Below are 19,967 nucleotides of genomic sequence, written 5' to 3' on the forward strand. Positions count from 1 at the left end.
GTAGCTGTGGTTCTGGTTCTGGACCCTCGGAAACCCCAAGTGCTCTTTTTAAACTCTCCTTCCACTTGTACGGTTGACTGACAGCTGCCCAGGTTGCTGGGCGATAGTGGATTGTGATGTCATAAAGCATTTAGATTCTTCTGGTCCCACACTAATGGGAAACACTCTCATTTAGATAACGCAAATGAACGAATTGCGACTTGACAATGGGGGCTACAATAAAAGCATTAGACTGAATGGATTCGGGGTTTGTTCAGCTAATCTAAAACAAATACAACAGAGAAATGCCTGGGATGTGCGTCTCTGTCGCTCTGAAGCGCACACGCCATGGCAGAAGCGAAGAATAAAAGCCTTTATAAAGTTAATTGATTCTGAATGAAGAGTTTAATGTGCGTTTCCTTGAAGTGTTAACTCAAGAAGTACAAGCGCTTGTGCTGCTGGGAACATCTTTAATTCGCATTGTAGCGATAAATGAATGAATTTAATTATTAGTGAATTCTGGATTAAGTTTCAAAGCATTGATGAAAGTTATGTGTGACATGCAAGATGCACATTATTGTTGTACAAGTATTCTTGTAGCATCATAACATTACGGTTGAACCATTGATGTCCTTACTATCTTTCAGGGCTTGCTGTCTATGCAGGGTCAGAAAACGTTTGGATTTCATCAAAAATAGCCTTATTTCTGTTCTGAAGATGAATGAAGGCCTTACGTGTTTGGAACGACATAACCGTCAGTAATTAATGACAGAATTTTCATTTTTGGGTGAACTATCCTTTTAATCTCTCTGTTAATATGGACCAGTAGACAACCATATACACTCTTAAAAATAAAGACTCCTATGGGTTTTTGCAGCAATGCCATATAGAAACGATTGAAGAACTGAAGAATATCATGGTGGCAGGCCTTTTTGACTTTAGTAACCACTTATCTAGGGTGACCAAATGTCCTCTTTCCCTGGACATGTCCTCTTTTTAGACTTTAAAAAATGCATTTGGCCAGAATTCCTAAATCGCTCAAAATGTCCGGGATTCGGCTTTTGCTTTCTACAGTCACCATTCATTGTGTGCCTTTTTGTATTAAAGGCTTGTGTGGGAATGTTTTTTAATCCCGCTCCCGCAAAGTCGCTATCAATATGCGTATTTATGAGTATTTAGATCGCTTTAGATGCAGCTAGTGTAGGGTTGCCAAATCCGCATTTTTTCCACGGAATTGGGCTGATTTTAAACTGTTGTGGCGAGTTGATTTTTTCCTGTGGTTGAAAAGTTTGATATATTGCATGAATTCCATTTGACTGAAATGCTTGTATTGAAACATTTTGCATTCTACCTGTGATAAAACTGTGGTAGATATTAGTTTTGTGAAGGATGGCCACTGTGGTAGGAAGCTTTTTAGCTTTATGATCAATCTACATAACGGTGACTGTAAAATTTGTAGTTTTGGTATGGAAATGACAAATTTTGATACCAAAACTAGGACCAAAACTACAATATGGTCACCCTAACTTATCAACCAACCAAAATACTTAAGCAACCACCATAAATACTCTAGCAACCACCCAGAACACTCTAGCATAGCATAACAATACCTTGTCAACCATCCACAACTCTGCTGGTGAGTTTTAGATTTCCACTCGCAGTGACGCCATAGAAGAACCATTTTTGGTTTCTTAAAGAACCTTTCAGTCAACCATTTTCTTTTTTTAGTGTGAAGAACATTTGAATAATCTAAAAAACAATCATGACCCTTGACCACAAAACCAGCCGTAAGTCGCATGGGTGTGTTTGTATGTATGTGTGTGTCAAAATTTTAAATTTTTCCTTTATGCCAAAAATCATTAAGATATTACGTAAAGATCATGTTCCATGAAAATATTTTGTACATTTCCTACCGTAAATATATCAAAACCACATTTTTGATGCATTGCTAAGAGCTTTATCTGGACAACTTTAAAGGCAATTTTCTCAATATTTAGATTTTTGTACCCTCAGATTTTCAAATATTTGTATCTCGGCCAAATATTGCCCTATCCTAACAAACCTTACATCAATTGAAAGCTTATTTATTCATGATGTATAAATCTCAATTTGGTTTTGTGGTCCAGAGTCACATTTTTTCCATTATTAACAACATTTTGTGCAATGGAAAGTTTCTAGGGATATTAAAATTATTTATGGAACCACCCTTTTAAAAATAAAGGTTCTTTATTGGCATCAATGGTTCTGTGAGGAACCTTTAACATCCATGGAACCTTTCAAATGCAGAAAAGATTCTTTATAGTTGAAAAACATTCTTTAGATTTTTAATATTTTCTACAAAATGGTAGTGTTGGGTTCGAGTCCACCTAAGTCGAGTCCGAGTCCAAAATGGGGCGAGTCGGACTCAAGTCTGAGTCCAAATGGGTCGAGTCCGAGTCCAACAAAACACTACTGTTTGTCAGTATCTTAACCTTGTTTTAACCTTTACAACTAGAATAAGGCAATGACAATTTTAACAAAAGCAAACCTCTATTGCATATTACCATTTTGATTTTTGATTTCACACCATCTCATAATTAGTGTCCTGCTCAGCAAACTTAAAGTCATGTAACAGAATTTATAGTTTATATATTGTGACATATTTCAGAGTGAAACAGCTTTTTGTGAAAAATTATAGGGCAGGACAGAACTTTACTTTATTTGTTGTTATATAGTAAATGTATAAATTCAATAGGGTGGGTAGGAAGCTTAGTGAATGAGACCTGGAGCAGACAAAGCACCTCTTATCTCTGTGGCTGTGTTTTGGGTTTTAGATGACGAATGGTTATACCTTAGATAGGGTAGATGACATTTAAAAAAAAAAATTTCTTGGATAAAAATGAGGCTGTGAGGGTTAATGAGGGTTAATTTTAAGTAGCAGTCTATGGAGGCCATGGAATAAAAGAGTAAAAAAAGTAAATTTGAGTTTATATTTAAAAATTTCACGATTCCAAGATTATGTCTCACAATTCTGATAAGAAAAGTCATTCTCCCTTTTCCCTTTTCAGCTCAAAATTAATGAGTTTATATCCCACACTTCTGGCATTTTTCCCTCATAACTGACAAACTCACTACTGTTGAGGTAAATTGAGTTATAGTCCAAAATACAACATATAAACGACATATAAAAAAAATTCTGAATTGTGAGATAAAATAGGTAATATGACGCAGTCTGCTGCAGCAGGTTTACGCTGCTGTCGCTTTAAGACCGGATGCACAGATCATATATTTTGACACATCTTTATTTCTCCCAACTGTTCAAATTAACTCAAGACAAAACCAACTGCATTTGCATGAATAATCTCCAAGATGGTGCATTTTGACATTACTTTTCGTGTAAGTGTGTAGCAATAACATACAGAAGAATGCTTAATTCAGCATTCACATGCTGACTGAGAGGCGCTTTCGGTGAGCCCGCTTTGGGTGTGTGTATGCAAAGAAACCTGCTGGCTTTCAAGAACTGGCAAGACTTTTAAACACATGTGAATACTGAATGTCACTTTCGTAATAATGCATCGAGTCAGTAAAATTTCCATCAACTGTCCCTGGACTCGCAGTTGGTTTTGTCTTGAGTTAATTTGAACAGTTGGGAGAAATAAAGATGTGTCAAAATATATGATCTGTGCATCCGGTCTTAAAGTGACAGCAGCGTAAACCTGCTGCAGCAGACTGCGTCATATTACATTTACCTATTTTATCTCACAATTCAGAATTTTTTTTATATGTCGTTTATATGTTGTATTTTGGACTATAACTCAATTTACCTCAACAGTAGTGAGTTTGTCAGTTATGAGGGAAAAATGCCAGAAGTGTGGGATATAAACTCATTAATTTTGAGCTGAAAAGGGAAAAGGGAGAATGACTTTTCTTATCAGAATTGTGAGATATAATCTCGGAATCGTGAAATTTTTAAATATAAACTCAAATTTACCATTAACCCTCACAGCCTCTTTTTCATCCAAGAACTGTTCACTGAAAGCCTCTTTGGGGAACCAAAATGGCATCTTCTGTGGCGTCACTACAATGGAGTATTTTTTTCCCCAAAAATGTTTATTTACTTACATTTCTGACTAATTTGCAGTAAGTTCCAGGTTGTAGCATTTAGTTTGAAAAGGTTTTTGAACGTGAGATCATGTTCCAGTAATACCTAATACAGTTTAAGCTTTAAATAATTGTGCCATGAGATCACCACCTACTACAAAAAGGAGTGAAATTTATAAACTAATGTTTGTAGAGACTTGTCAAAGCCAAACTCAACTACAGTGAAAGGAGACACAAAACCATATGCATTAGGAATTCAAAAGAGAATCTGGCCTGACATCTTGTGGTCAGCCTTAAGTAGTCATGACACTTGGAAAAAAAAGTACAGAAGCCAAAAAACATAAAGGTACTAAAATATACCTTTAAGGTAACAATATACACCTAATTAGGTACCACCCCAGTGACAGTTTTGTACCTTTTTTAAGATAGGTTTATGATTTAGTTTAAATTATAAAGCACCTCTAATGTTTAAGACAACTTGGATCTTGCACACAGCAGCAGCTCACCCGGTTTCCTTCATAAGTTTTCTTTGTGAAGTATATCAATATAAACTACATTGTCTTATTCTATGGTGAAAACTCATAGTTTGAAACTATTTTCAGCACACAAAGAAGTTCCACACATGCAGTGGTTTAAACAACACTGTATTTGGTAAATTTTCGGTATAAATACATGCCGTTACATCCCTAGTTTTATATATAATAACATATACAGCCTATATATGAAATTAAAACATGAGCTACATATGCATTTAATCCAAAAGATTATTTATTCAATTAGTGCAATGTTACTACGCATCCAAACACAATAATCTTTATTTATGGACTGATGGAGTTTAATAAGAAAAAAAAGTGTCATTAAGGCAATTAAAATCTAAAGAGAAATTGTGTTATTGGGATCCTATCCTATACATAGACATTTCTACAGAAATACAGGTATTCAAAATATACAGTTTTTTTTATTTTGACAAAAACCATTAAGGCATTTTTAATTATATAGTTCTTGAGCAATTAAACACTGCAGTCAAAAAAGAGACTATTAACTTTTACACTAAACATGTTATTATTTTTCAATTATGAAAGCACAAATTAGCATTTGTGATTCATATGGACACATGAATCACACTTCTGCTTTTTGTGGTTTAGTACAGAAAAAGACAAGAAATATAAACCTGAGTACAGTAGATCTGCAATAAGGCAGATTATACAATGATGGCAGTTTTCATATTTTCTGTAGAGGAAGTGTTGTCAAAACTACACAACTAACTTCTCAGTTGATAAGCTTTTATATGTAATAATTCATTACAATTCCTGTTAACAATATACAATTGAATATGAGTCATGGGGAAAGCTCCTTAAAGCAATGCTATAATAAGTGTCTGGTAAATTCACAATGACTACACACACACACACACACACACACACACACACACACACACTTTGTCTCTCTCAACGTTTCTAAAGTTTTTTTTTTCCTTTTTTCATTAATCAAACAAATAGCACCATTAACACTGAGTCATTCAGTGTTAAATATGAACAAGCTTAAATATGCTTGGCAAAACCTTTTTTAAAATAATTTTGTACACTAAAAAATAAACTTTGATTCTTTCATGAATAAAGTTCCAATAGCAAGTAGACCTATAGCAAACTATTTGTATAATAAAGCAGAAAATCATAATCCAAATGATACGCACACCTTGCTTACACTGACAGGGATCCATTTAATATTGTATCATGATATTTAGGGAATCCCTTTATATTAAAATAAATTGAGAACTTGTAAGACTGACGTTTATTTTATGCTATTTATTACTATTTGATTATTAAATTAGTAGCATTAACATATGTTTACACAGTGTTACTTAGAAAGACATTTACATATTCAAACTTTAATTACTAAACTATTTCTCTGTAGCATTATTAGATTACCAATTTTGTCTCTGTTTAAAATACTAAATTAATTATACACAGTTTATGCTCAATATGAGCAACCCGAGCTCCAAATACTATTTATTTAGCCTCTGTTTCAATCTAGTCAGGAAAAAAGATTTTCTAATGGCTTGCAACTGCTATTTCCACACACGAGTCGAAAAAAAAAGTTGATAATTAACTACAAATGAAAAATAGTTTAGTAATGAGAAGTAGCTGAACTGAAGTCACTCCAAATTCTGATTTTACCTCTCATTTATAAGTAATTTTGAGGAAAACACATTTATAAGTGCTGGACAGGACAAGAGGAAGAAAAGAATACTTAAGAAGAATCCTTAGCGGAAAAAACACTGGGCTGGGCTGAAAGACTGCTGGAAGTTTATAGTTCAGGTCACCTCTGACTTAAAAGCTACTGCTTCATACAGACCCGACAACGGCTGATGTCTTGCTTTCTTGTTGTCTGGTGGACTGGAATACTGAGGAATGAGAATAAAAAAGGATAATGTTGTTCATTTAATATAACAGTATTTTAAAATCAATGCTAGTTTATAATTTAGGCAGTGAATTGTGAAGGTTTATTCACGTTTTATCCAGATTGCCCATTTAATGCAAATCAGATTAAATTCAATTGTTTGATATTCAAAATTCTTGTACCTGAACATTCTTTCAGGATCAAGTGATGCAAGCCAGAAGCTGTAGGAATCAGGAAAGAAGTTACAGTTGCCACTACCATGACACTCTATGAATGGAATCTTCCGGAATTCTTCGAGACAGGATCCAGGAGAGACCAGTGGCTGCCCAGAACCTTCAGCACCAGCACCCGTTTGCTTCAGAACAAGAACAAGCAGAACAAGCACAGCATATATCATAATATGTAAAAAAAAAAAATATTATTGTCAATGCTGAAAACAGTTGTTGACCTCCAAACTATCATGATGTCTTTATTGCCACAGTTTGTAAATAATGTTGCCTCTTACCATTACAAAGGAGTAACCTTTCCATAGTGAAAGCCATCCCCTAGGGCACTGTGGGATTTCCATGGTCTGGCTGTGGACTGCTATTACATTAGTTGGTGCCTCACATACTGAACACCTTTAAGGAATTCAAAGAAAGATTGTTAAACTTATCATATTATCTATCTACGGATGTACAGTTTAATACAAACTGGCATCACCTCTTTAACAAAATGATATACAGTGAGGGGAAAAAAAAATTCATCCCCTGCAAATTTTGGATGTAATTTTGTCTTCTGACGAAGAGATTATCAGTCTATAATTTTAATGGAAGGTTTATTTGAACAATGAGAGACAGAATAACAACGAAAAAATGCATTTCAAAAAAGTGATAAATTGATTTGCATTTTAATGAGTGAAATAAGTATTTGACCCCTTCGCAAAAACATGACTTACTACTTGGTGGCAAAACCCTTGTTGGCAATTACAGAGGTCTGACGTTTCTTGTAGTTGGCCACTAGGTTTGCGCACATCTCAGGAGGGATTTTGTCCCACTCCTCTTTGCAGATCCTCTCCAAGTCATTAAGGTTTCGAGACTGACATTTGGCAACTCGAACCTTTAGCTCCCTCCACAGACTTTCTGTGGGATTAAGGTCTGGAGACTGGCTAGGCCACTCCAGGACCTTAATGTGCTTTTTTTGAGCCACTCCTTTGTTGCCTTGGTCGTGTGTTTTGGGTCACTGTCATGCTGGAATACCCACCCACGAACCATTTTCAATGCCCTGGCTGGCTTCGTTCTCACGATCATTGAATTTCCACAAGGTGAGATCTTGCATGGAGCCCCAGACCGAGGGAGATAGACAGTTATTTTGTGTTTCTTCCATTTGTGAACAATCGCACCAACTGTTGTCACCTTCTCACCAAGCGATGGTCTTGTAGCTCAGTCCAGCCTTGTGTAGGTCTACAATCTTGTGCCTAACATCCTTGGACAGCTCTTTGGTCTTGGCCATAGTGGAGAGTTTGGAATCTGATTGATTGATTACTTTTGTAGACAGGTGACTTTTATACAGGTAACAAGCTGAGATTACGAGCACTCGCTTTAAGAGATTGCTCCTAATCTCAGCTTGTTACCTGTATAAAAGACACCTGGGAGCCAGAAATCTTGCTGATTGATAGGGGACCAAATACTTATTTCAGTCATTACAATGCAAATTAATTTAAACTTTTTTTTCAATGCGTTTTTCTGGATTCTTTGTTGTTATTTGGTCTCTTACTGTTTAAATAAACCTACCATTAAAATTATAGAATGATAATTTCTATGACAGTGGCCAAACGTACAAAATCAAATATTTTTTTGCCTCACTGTAAGCCCTACTGAGGAAAAACAGGCTCTGCATTTACCTGCTGATATAATTAACCAACGAACCACCAGATATCAATTCCATGGTGGCAGGCATCGGCGTGTCTGTAGACAGCCAATAGGAGTAATCATTTCGAAAGGCGTACTGACAAGTCTCGTTGGGATTGCACACCAGGAAAGGCATGGTGGAGAACATCTGCAAACAGCTTCCCACAGTTCCTGTAAACACACAAGTGCACACAGACTGTAAAAATCTGAATGTGTTTGTTCAGAACTACATCTGTATGTGCTTGAGCTGTGGTATAAATGTTCTTTCTGTGTTTCATGCCTAGGTCTTGTCCATGTCCGCGGTTATTGCCGTTGATGAAGAGAAGCGAATATCCAGAGTACACAGGATTTGATCCACGAGGACAGTCTGGTATAGTTGTTTTCTGACTATGCTTGGTAAAAAGGAACCCGTCCTTTTTACCAGGTGGACCTCGTATACCCTTGGGACCCTCTCTGCCTGACACACCACGTAAACCTTTGAAGGCAAACAAGGTTTGTTTTCACATGATTTAAAATTGAACATCAAGTCAGTCATTCATTAAGGACTCTTTTAAAAGATAATTGAAAGGAGCTGATATACACTACCATTTAAAAGTTTGAGATCAGTAAACTATGGAAGCCGGTTACCTAAAAAAAAGGTGATTGTAACTTTTTATCTTACAATTCTGACTTTTTTTTTTTAATATAAACCTATTGCAAGTTATAAACTCAGAATTGATTGATTTAAACTCGCAATTTTGAAAAATAAAGTCAGAATTGCAAGTTAATGACTTGCAATTCTGACTTTATAACACAAAAAATGCAAGCTATTATTCAAAAATTGTGAAATATAAACCTGCAATTCTGAGAAAATATCAGTCTTTTTATACCCCTCGAAATTGGAATTTATAACTTACAGCGAGTTCTTACAATTCAGGGAAAAAAAGTCATAATTGCGATTAAAAAGTGATTTTATACCTCACAATTCTGACTTTATAACTTGCAATTGTGAGTTATCATGCAATTCTGAGAAAAAACATTAGAATTGCACATTTGTATCATGCAATTCTGAGAAATAAGTCAGAATTGCAAGATAAACTCGCAATTGGGAGGAAAAAAGTCAGAATTGTGAGATTTTTTTTATACTTTAGTATAACAGGAATAAATTACATTTTAAAATGTACAAGTTATTTTAAACTTTAATAATTGTTCACAATATTGTTGTGTTTTACTAGCCTGGAAAAAATCCAGACCCTAATCTATTAAGATTAAGGGTCTGGCATCGAGCAATGAAAAGGGCCTAACTCGAGGGGCGGCACCAAGCGTGCATTTGAAACGCCTACATCAGATACACTGATTTGATTGGTTCCCTGAACTGCTTACGTAATGCAGTAACGTGCATCATTGCTCGATGCCAGAGTGTCTTGCAGAGACAATTCAAATTGTGCTCTCGCGAGACCTCTGGATTTCCAGGGTAGTGTTTTACTGTAGGATCAAATACATTTGAGCATAAAACATCTTTAAAAAATTGCTACAGATCCCAAACTTTATTTTTAATTTTATGATAGTGTATTATTAGTGGTAGGTCAAATAGAAACATCCAGATGAACAAGTTTTAAGACTTACCTTTAGTTCCTTTTGGGCCAGTGTCTCCTTTTGGTCCAGGCCTCCCCCTGGATCCAAAACCTCCATCTGCACCGCTTCTGCCCTTTTGACCCTTTGTTCCTAAAAGGTGGGAATTATGCAAACACATTTTATGAAATCATAAAATATCTAAGGAAATTATAGAATTGTGTTTGTGGCATTGTACCTATGAAACCTTGTAACCCTTGAGTTCCTGGTTCTCCTGGATCTCCTTTTTCCCCGACTTTTCCAGGAAGACCAGTGTCTCCTGGGAGAGACATGACCTGAGCCACAACATCACACCCTTTAGGCCCTAAATATTCACAAAGAGAGAGAAAATGTTCATATTTGCTCATAAAATAATATGATTAGGCACTAAAGAAGGTCATGTTGTGATCGAAATGTTTTTTTTTATCTCACATTTGCTTTTTTGTTTGTTTTCTAGACTATTCAGGCCTGCAAGCTTTGATTTTCTCATAAAATAATATACATGACATGACTGTAACTGTAATTGCTTCATATTTAATATATTACTATGCCAATATATGAAAAATCACCTTTGGTTCCAGGAGTTCCTTTGCAACCTTTTAATCCAGGAGCCCCAGCTGGACCACACCCTCCTTTTTGGCCTATAATACAAGTGCAATAAAACAAACTTGAAAATAAAATGCATATTTATCTACTAGTCTATCTATTTAAATCAAGATTATCATACATTTTTATTACATTCAAATTTAATTCAGGTTTCTTACCGACTGGCCCAACACAACCCAATGGCCCCATATTTCCTTTTGGACCCTTTAAACCAGGATCTCCATCTCTGCCCTGGAAACAATACAGTTCTCACGACTGAATCTATCAAAACAAACTCCACATTTTATTCAACAACAAATTCTATGTGAATCAGTGTTGTCCCTGGTTCAGTAAACTTATCTAAAACATAAAACTTTTTGAAAGCCTACAGTTTGTCAATGAATTGAGATCGCCAAGTTTTCTACTTACTTGCAACCCTGGAACTCCTCTGTCACCAGCACAACCAGGTTGCCCAACAAGCCCCTGGGGCCCAATGTGTCCTTTATCTCCTTTTAGGCCTGGACCTGGGTTGCCAGGAGGCCCACGTGGTCCTCTAAGTCCTGTATTTAAAAATACACACAGAAACAACAGAATAAATAAAGTATAATTAATAGCAAGTTGAGAGTAAACAATAACAGGTTGCTATGCCATTGCGCAAAAGAACCCAATCCCAAGTCTCTCTGTTTTTCACACCCTATATGAGCAGGACTCGAACCCGGGTCGCCGGCATGGGAGGCAGGCGCAGTTATAAGGAGGCTAAAGAGTGCAGCCTCAAGCATCAGTTGCTGGTGCGCCTCTTGAGATCAGGGGAGTGAGGTTTACCTGCACAGCACTTACCAGTTGCCCTCCGTTACGCTCACCCCCTAAACCTCACTCCCACCCGGGTCATGGCACCAACCCCCTATACCTCTCTCCCATCTGGGTTACCGCACCAATGTAACCCCACGGGTCCTACTTGCACCCGCTTCGAGAAGGACTCAAACCCAGGTCACCGGCATGGGAGGCAGGCGCACTAACAAAGAGGTTAAAGACTGCAGCTTCTAGCATCAGTCACTGGTGCGCCTCTTGAGATCGGGAAGTAAGGTTTAACCTGCACAGTACTTACCAGCTGGCCTCTATTACACCAGCACAACTAATAATCAAAGAAAGTTAATCACCTGGTAGGCCAGGTAATCCAATAAGTCCTTGCTCCCCTTTTGGACCACTGATACAGACACCAGGTGGACCTGTAATTCCGCGTGGCCCCATTTCCCCAGGTTTGCCCGAAGGCCCAGGATCTCCAGCTAGACCGTAGGGTCCTGGTGGTCCACATGGCCCTGGGGGTCCAGAACAGCCTTTTGTACCTGAAATTAAATATACACATATATTGTAAGGATGGCTAAGTAATTAAGATCTGTATATTAGAAGGGTGACCTTTCTAAGGGTGGACTTACCTTTCTCACCCTTGATGCCACGTGGGCCACGATCTCCAATTGCCGGGGCTAAAAAAACAAAATCAAGTTTGTTTAATACATGTATCCCTTCATGTGAGGATATGTGTGTTTGTGTGTGATATCTTACGCCCTCTGTCTCCCTTATCCCCTGCTGGTCCTGGAATGCCATCCCTGCCTTGGTCTCCACGTAGTCCTTGAGGCCCAGGATCTCCAGCTGAACCCGAAAAACCTTAGGAAATAATAGAGAAAAAACAATGTACCACTGAAATGAATTCTTACAATTACATTCAACTCTAGAATGGGATTGTTACATTGCATTTGTAATTCTAAAATGGGATTGTACCTGGTGGACCACAGGGCCCTTCACATCCAGGTGGACCTGGACGCCCATCTAAACCTTCATCACCAGGAGCTCCTGGGGGTCCTGACAATGTGACAATAATAGGACAACAGAATCATGCTTAATGTGTCTAAGTTTTTGAGCACTAAATTAATTTCTAAATTGAATACCTGGAACTCCTGGTACTCCAGTTTCGCCTCTTTCACCAGAAGACCCTGAAAAACCTGGTGGTCCGCTCGTCCCACATATACCCTTGTCACCCTTTTCACCTCTACTCCCTGGAAATCCTGGCTCACCCTGGAATAAGGAAATGGCAAGGTTAGTGGATTAAGTAATGATGTCAGCAAGGCAACTCACTAGGTTTGGAACAGATTTATAGTGTCATTTTTTTTAGCAATAAGAACCAAATTATGGAAATTAATACCTTTTGACCAGGTTCTCCTGGGCGCCCTGGCCCAGAAGGGCTGGGTTCACCTTTGATCCCCTTTGGTCCATTTGGTCCTGGGAAACCAGGAGTCCCAGTCTCCCCACGAACACCAGGTAAACCTTTAAGACCTTTCACTCCTGGAAGAGAAGCGCACTTGCATATGTGAAATGACTTATGAAGCTTACATCTGAATCATCATGGTTTTGAAACAGGGTTTAGATTCATGGGTGTGTATACACTTACCTGGAAACCCCATAACTCCTGGATCCCCAAAGTTTCCATCAAGACCCTGATTGCCAGGAAGTCCCTTCTGGCCAGGGTCACCAGGAGGGCCTGAAAAAGAGAATGTTTGTAATATGCTCTAGTGGACAGCAAGATTTTGAATTTCAGCATGTGTACCTGGTGGACCAGGTCTGCCTGGAACTCCATTCTTCCCACATTGTCCAAAATTGCCTGGGAGTCCTAATTCCCCTTTACTGCCACGTAGACCAAGAAGACCTAGAACAGGAACAGACAAACTAATTATATAGACATAACAACTTGCATATTTAGCTTGACTATTCAGGTGGAATCCAGATGTTGAAAGGGTCACCTGGTAGGCCAGGTTCACCGGGATCCCCTGGACTCATAACGTTTGACGGCAGTCCCTTGAGACCACAGGCCCCAGGGTCTCCTGAATTCCCAGGTTTTCCTACGTCACCTGGCCCTCCATTCCTAGCCATTAAACCTGACGAGAGATCATCACCATCATCATAGTATGACCAATTATGCCAATATAAAAAAGCACCTTAAACAAAAATCATTGCTGTGTGTGTGTATGTTCGAACCTTTGGGTCCCTGGAATCCCGGTGGTCCAGGATTTCCATCTATTCCAGGTGGACCAACCCTTCCAGGACTTCCCTGATCTCCCCGTGTACCTAAAAGAAAACAAAGAGAACACTAAGCCTGTTGGGAAAACCATCTTAAATTGGTTGCTGTGTTTTAGAAAATAGTATCTAGTCATTAATTGTTTAACCAGCCTCCAAACTACAAAAAAATTGGATGTCAAGTACCTGGAAAGCCTGGTGAACCATCCCGACCTTGGAAACCTTTTGGCCCCTGGATACCAATCAAACCAGCATCTCCAATTTTCCCAGGTATTCCAATCACACCTGTTATACCAGGTAAACCCTGTCCAGGTGGTCCAATTTCACCTTGTGGCCCCCTCAGCCCTGGCAGCCCTAAAGACAACATATGTCACAGTAAGCATCATTTTGGGCATTTTAATTCATTCTTATCCCTTTAATAAAGTAAATAAATATCTACAAATGTGGGATTTACATACCAGTGGGTCCATCTAGCCCTCTAATGCCTACGGGCCCTTCATCACCTTTGGCTCCTGGCGTACAGTATCCAGGAACCCCAGCCACTCCAGGCAAACCATCAGAACCCCGCACACCTGTGTGCAGAGTTTTCAGGTGAGAGATGGACTGATAAACAGATGCACTGAGAGAGAAACAAATTAAAAAGGAAGAGATTATATGTGTACATTTGTGTCTATGTATAGTTGTGTATATTACATAGGCTTATGTAATTAAGTGCATTGGCATGGAGTCTACCAACCACTGTCTCCTGGTGGTCCATCCCTTCCTTTTTGACCTGGACATCCTGATAATCCAGGGGGGCCAGAAATTCCTGGCGGCCCAAGGCTCCCTTCATCTCCTGGAAAGCCCTGCCGACCCTTGGGCCCCGGGGAGCCAAATGTTAGTTCACCCTGCAGGTGGAATGTAAATGTACTCTTTTTTTTAATAAAGTATAGCAGTACTCATGTGGCTGGAATATAATTAATATAATCAATTTTAAAATTTTAATTAAATGGGTGTCACCACCCCTGACCTTTGGACCTGGACTTCCTGGTGGTCCTGGGGGTCCAGGACGGCCTACACTTCCATAACCAGACGTACCTACATTCCCCTTTACACCCTTATCCCCTGCAACAGTAAAAGAAATCAAAATTACAGAGGAAGGAGTCCTGCCATTAGAAGTCACCCAACCACAACATTAAAAAAACAAGGCAAAAATTGGATGCACAACCATCTAATTTGAAAGCATTTTTGTTATGATGGCTTATTGCATTGGTTAACATTACCCACCTTTGGGACCAGTAAATCCACGAGGTCCTGGCATTGATGGTCCTTTTTCTCCTTTAAACCCAGACAGTCCTGGGAATCCTTGAACTCCTGGATTACCTTCATTACCTAAAACGCACATTAAACACAGTTATCCATTTTACATTCTGTTCTGAATCTGCTTATTCATTTGCCAAGTCTTGTATCCCCTCTACTTACCTGGAAGTCCTGGTTGACCAGGTGAACCAGGCAGTCCAGGCTCACCTGGGTCGCCTGGTGTCATTTGTACTGGTCCTGGAGAACCTTTCTCACCTGCAGGGATGCAACTGTAATATCTGAGCCTGTGATATATTTTCCGGTTAGATGAAATTTAGATGAAGCTTGATGAGGCTACTCAACACCCTCTACTTAGTTCCTGGGGTTAAACTGTAGAGTAACATCTCACGTGTTTTGCATACATCTATACAGTTACATCAGATCATACCTGGTTCCCCAGGATTTCCTTGCCGGCCCACTATTCCCAAACTGCCTTTCTCTCCAGGTGGTCCTGATTGCCCAACACCCATTGACCCTTGGCTGCCCATTGGACCTGGGCAGCCAGGTTCCCCACAAATCCCTGGTTCTCCTTGGTTGCCCTTAGGCCCTGGAGGACTCTGAAAAATAATTCAAAGTCAGTTTAAGGTTTTTTGCAGTTATCTCAAAAGTTAACATTACAACAAGGTTTTAAGTACTAACTGGATTTCCTTTTACTCCTGGTGGTCCTTTGAAGCCAGGGGTGCCCGGCCTGCCATCTTGCCCATTTATCCCCAGTAGTCCTTCTACACCACAGTTTCCTTTCTGGCCTTTATCCCCAATCTCAGACCTCATCCCTAGGTCTCCTTTGGGCCCTGGAGGCCCTGGAAATCCTGGACGACCTAAGGAACCCTGTGCAAACATTATAATTCTCACTATAGTCATACTCAGCTGTTGCTATACAAACTACATAACTGGAGTGGACAAACTATAGTTTTTGTTGAGTAATGAGGATGATGAATGGGTAAACTAGCGGTATGCAGGTAAACTGACCGGAGGACCAGGTGGACCCTCTGGACCTTTGACGCCTTGGTATCCTTTATTACCTTGAAGTCCACCACGACCTGCACAATGAATGTAAATTTGTTGATGTCTGTTACTGAAAACAACAGATCTAATTCTGGCTGATAACATAATTGTAAAATTCACTGGATTTGTCAAAATAGATGTATCTAGACTCTTCCACTGAATTTTAAATGTAACTACACTGAAAAGTTTGAAAGACAGCCTTATGTTGGCTCTGAAAATTTAAAATAATTTGAAGGTCAAGACAGAGAGACATATAAATAGATGCTTTCTGGGTGTTGCTAAAGTGTTGCAAGGTGGTTTCTAGGAGTCGGCCATATGACCAAAATCACGGTAATAAATCAATCAAAGGCACAGTAACAATATAGTTATTTTTGCTTTAAATAAGATATCAAAATTTTCAATATTAAAAAAATGTATAACTCTTGTCACCAGTTTCAAATGAGTTAGAAATGAGTTCTCTTTCGCTGCTTATTGTTTCAACTGCCTAAAATCACTTGTTTTTAAACCAAAATGAATAAAAATGCATGCAAATTATACGTTTTCCTGACCAAATCGCACATCAGCGTCACGTGAGTGTGGAACTGCGATAGAGATGATAGTCCAAAATCTCTACCGGTTGCCAAATTTCTTCCAGTTAATGGTATATCACTCACCCCTAGTGGTTGCTATACAGTTGCTAGGGTGTTGTGGCAAACCTATTGATAACTTTACCTGACTCTCCTGGATCGCCTGAATATCCAGGTGGTCCTGGAGATCCTGGGTCAGCAGCAGAAGTAGCACACAGTCTGCAAAGCTCTCCTTGATCACCTTATTAAAATGACAGACAACGGCGTTTTGTGATTAGCATGTTTTTTAGTTTGCATTTAGGCAATTTAGACTTTATTTAAGGGGATGATCTGAGTCTAGCTTAGAAAAAAATTATTTGGGGAAAGAGATTACAAACAATATATCTAAATATATTCTGTGGTAATAAATAAAGCTCAACTTAAGCTTAACCTGGAACATGGGTACGCCATGACATAGGTGGAACTTACCTGGTATTCCATTACCTCCACGCAGACCCTGAGGGCCTATAGGGCCTTTATCACCAGTGGACCCTTTTGGCCCCTGGCGGGTGTTGAATTCTGGGGATGCAGGAGAGGAACACAAACCGTCATTTCATCCACCTGCTATAATGAGGTGACTTTCTGTTCCTTTTTTGTGCTTATCCTCTTTGTTTACTATGAAAATCGCATGTATCCTTTGCAGATAAGGTATTCCCATAATCTACTGCAACAAGCTTGGTTAGTAAAATAAATTGAAGATGGCAGACTTTAACAAAGTAGAGTTACTTGAAATTCCTGGAGGTCCGGGGTCACCAGGGGGTCCTCGTTCCCCCGGTGGCCCATCATATCCTTTGGGTCCTGTGCTGTTAGGTGCAGAATCTCCTTTATCCCCTTTCACACCTCTAAACCCTGGGGGACCTGGTTTTCCAACAGGTCCTGGTATGCCAGTCCCTAACATATTTGAACATAGAAAGAGTTAACATTTGTTTATGTATGTACAGTCAAACCAAAATTTATTCAGACACCTTCAACATTTCTCACATTATCACAGTTTATTCACTGTAGTTTAGAAAATGGTAATAAAACTGTTAAGAATAAACTGTCAGAACAAATTCATCTTGATAATGTCAGATAACTTTGATAGAAACATATATAACAAAACATGGTCGGGTCAAAGTGTCAAATCAACATTTTTATCAATTTTACAGGTAGTCCACTGTATGAAGATTTTTTTGGTATAATATGTCACAGTTTACTTTATGTTGCTATACTCACTTACATAAATGAACTATAGTGTCCTGCACCCACTAGTAAAATATCAAAATTATATCTGGTGTCTAAATATTTTTTTGGTTTGACTGTATGTGTGTATTTGTATGTGTGCAAATGAGGATACATTATTTACCTGGAGGACCTGTATATCCAGTAATACCAATGAAACCTTTAAAAAAAGAGAAACAAATAATATTTTTGGTTATATACTTTGCCTCAATAATACAAAAATAATAATTTATTACATACACTACTATTTAAAGATTTAGGGTCGGTAAGATTTAAAAAGAAAAGTCTCTTATGGTTAACAAGGCTGCATTTATTTAATCAAAAAAACTGAACCAGTAATATTGTGAAATATTATTACAAATAAAATGTTTGCTATTATAATGTATTAAAATATATAATTTATGCCTCTGATGCAAAACTGAGTTTTCAGGATCATTATGTGTCACATAATTCTTCAAAAATTATACTAATATGCACTTTTGTTCAGGAAACCATTCTTAGTATTATCAATGTTCAAAACAGTTGCTGCTTAATAATTTTGTGTATAATTTTTTGCAATAGAAATCTTTTTTAACATTCATTTTGTAACATAGATGTATTTACTGTCACTTTTGATCACATAAATGCATTCTTTCTAAATGTTAGCGTGTATTACTACATAACAATATTGTTTAATATTGTGTTTACAGCAAAGAGTTTTTTGGCCTTTAACTAAAAAAAACTGTTTTTGTTGGTTGTTCTTTGTGCATGAAAGTAGTTAATTCATTTGGTTACTAACCTTCACTACCCTGTAGACCAGGAGGTCCGGGACGCCCAGGAGAACCTTTTTTACCTTTGATCTCGTTATCTATTACAATCAACTAAAATACAAAACAATTTTCAGTAACACTTCATTAGTAATTTACAAAAATATAAATTCCCCCTTAAAATACATAGAGCCATATTTTATTACTTGAAATAGAATGAAGTGTTGCCACGGAATGTGATTAAATTGAGATTAAACAGTTGGAGATTGTATGACTTCCATAGGTGAATGTATCACTACCTCTCCAGGGAGTCCAGAGGCACCACGGTCACCCTTTTGACCCTGAAGACACATATAAAGAAACATGAATAAATTCAAGTATGAACAATTGAAAGCAAGATTGAAATAAGCATCCACAGGGTGGTGCTGTTTAACTGCACTATAGCCAACTCTTTTTTTTTTTTTTTTTTTGGTCAGTTCGGCTGTGAGATGGAAAAGTGAGACAGAACCTATTGTATGTAACATGATTGAACAATAGACAGACAGAAAGATACCATATCTCCTTCTATTCCAGTAGCTCCTGGAAATCCTTGGTCTCCAGGGATTCCCTAGGAAGATAAAACACAAACCTCATTGTCATTAAACCTGCATTCCATCTAAATACTTTTTTCCCTCACCTTATTTATTAAATTTAAAGAACATGACAGGTTTATTAACTAAAAACTCTAGGCTTTTCTCTAGTGGGGCACTGTAGAAGGTTTTGTGCTCACCTTAAGACCTGACTCTCCTTGTAGCCCCTCTTTTCCGGGTTTACCCTGAAAATCAATGCATCATTAAAACAATAATATTAAAAATCCACTTGTGCTCATTTCATTATTATATATATATATATATATATATATATATATATATATATATATATATATATATATATAACAAACAAGTATAAAATATTTGCAAACAATCCTTCAAATAATGACTATTAAGGATCATTTTATGCAAGATTTTCTCAACAACAACAACAAAAAATCCAAACAAATGCAAACAAAACTTCTTGCCAAATAAATAAAAGAATATGAACCTTGCAGTGTGATATTTTGAAATTGGTATGAAGGAGTTTCTCTTTAAAATCTTGTTTTATGTCAAACATTTAAACTTAATGTTTTATATATATATATATATATATATATATATATATATATATATATATATATATATATATATATATATATATATATATATATATACACAGTCAAGCCCGAAATTATTCATACCCCTGGCAAATTCTGACTCAAAGTTACTTTTATTCAACCAGGAATTTTTTATTTTTTTATTAGAAATGACACAGACGTCTCCCAGAAGATAATAAGACGATGTACAAGTGGCATCATTGTGGAAAAAAATGATTACTCATCTTTTATTTACATTCGAACAGAAAGTGGCATGTCCAAAATGATTCATACC

At 37.7% G+C, this 19,967-nt stretch overlaps 1 protein-coding gene across 1 annotated transcript in view; it reads right to left on the reverse strand.

The window, feature by feature from the left end:
• Window positions 1-4,805: 4,805 nt before the first annotated feature.
• The window catches only part of col4a3 (collagen, type IV, alpha 3), a 37,816-nt gene continuing 22,654 nt past the window's right edge, over window positions 4,806-19,967 (reverse strand). Inside the window, exons 16-52 of the mRNA XM_073818202.1 lie at window positions 19,274-19,318; window positions 19,058-19,111; window positions 18,804-18,845; window positions 18,537-18,618; window positions 17,883-17,918; window positions 17,264-17,428; window positions 16,967-17,056; window positions 16,644-16,739; window positions 15,897-15,967; window positions 15,567-15,755; window positions 15,316-15,484; window positions 15,051-15,143; window positions 14,856-14,960; window positions 14,599-14,693; window positions 14,326-14,476; window positions 14,048-14,161; window positions 13,776-13,943; window positions 13,551-13,640; window positions 13,316-13,450; window positions 13,123-13,221; window positions 12,967-13,056; window positions 12,721-12,860; window positions 12,467-12,593; window positions 12,300-12,380; window positions 12,084-12,185; window positions 11,957-12,004; window positions 11,681-11,866; window positions 10,953-11,083; window positions 10,703-10,775; window positions 10,508-10,579; window positions 10,138-10,263; window positions 9,954-10,052; window positions 8,629-8,823; window positions 8,342-8,519; window positions 6,965-7,079; window positions 6,642-6,814; window positions 4,806-6,463 (exon numbers count right to left, since the gene is read on the reverse strand). Coding sequence (XP_073674303.1) covers window positions 6,397-6,463; window positions 6,642-6,814; window positions 6,965-7,079; window positions 8,342-8,519; window positions 8,629-8,823; window positions 9,954-10,052; window positions 10,138-10,263; window positions 10,508-10,579; window positions 10,703-10,775; window positions 10,953-11,083; window positions 11,681-11,866; window positions 11,957-12,004; window positions 12,084-12,185; window positions 12,300-12,380; window positions 12,467-12,593; window positions 12,721-12,860; window positions 12,967-13,056; window positions 13,123-13,221; window positions 13,316-13,450; window positions 13,551-13,640; window positions 13,776-13,943; window positions 14,048-14,161; window positions 14,326-14,476; window positions 14,599-14,693; window positions 14,856-14,960; window positions 15,051-15,143; window positions 15,316-15,484; window positions 15,567-15,755; window positions 15,897-15,967; window positions 16,644-16,739; window positions 16,967-17,056; window positions 17,264-17,428; window positions 17,883-17,918; window positions 18,537-18,618; window positions 18,804-18,845; window positions 19,058-19,111; window positions 19,274-19,318 — 4,092 coding nt within the window. The 3' untranslated portion in view covers window positions 4,806-6,396. The remainder of the gene's footprint in view (window positions 6,464-6,641; window positions 6,815-6,964; window positions 7,080-8,341; window positions 8,520-8,628; window positions 8,824-9,953; window positions 10,053-10,137; window positions 10,264-10,507; window positions 10,580-10,702; window positions 10,776-10,952; window positions 11,084-11,680; window positions 11,867-11,956; window positions 12,005-12,083; window positions 12,186-12,299; window positions 12,381-12,466; window positions 12,594-12,720; window positions 12,861-12,966; window positions 13,057-13,122; window positions 13,222-13,315; window positions 13,451-13,550; window positions 13,641-13,775; window positions 13,944-14,047; window positions 14,162-14,325; window positions 14,477-14,598; window positions 14,694-14,855; window positions 14,961-15,050; window positions 15,144-15,315; window positions 15,485-15,566; window positions 15,756-15,896; window positions 15,968-16,643; window positions 16,740-16,966; window positions 17,057-17,263; window positions 17,429-17,882; window positions 17,919-18,536; window positions 18,619-18,803; window positions 18,846-19,057; window positions 19,112-19,273; window positions 19,319-19,967) is intronic.

Source organism: Garra rufa, chromosome 14 (genome assembly GCF_049309525.1).
Source record: "Garra rufa chromosome 14, GarRuf1.0, whole genome shotgun sequence".
NCBI lineage: Eukaryota > Metazoa > Chordata > Actinopteri > Cypriniformes > Cyprinidae > Garra > Garra rufa.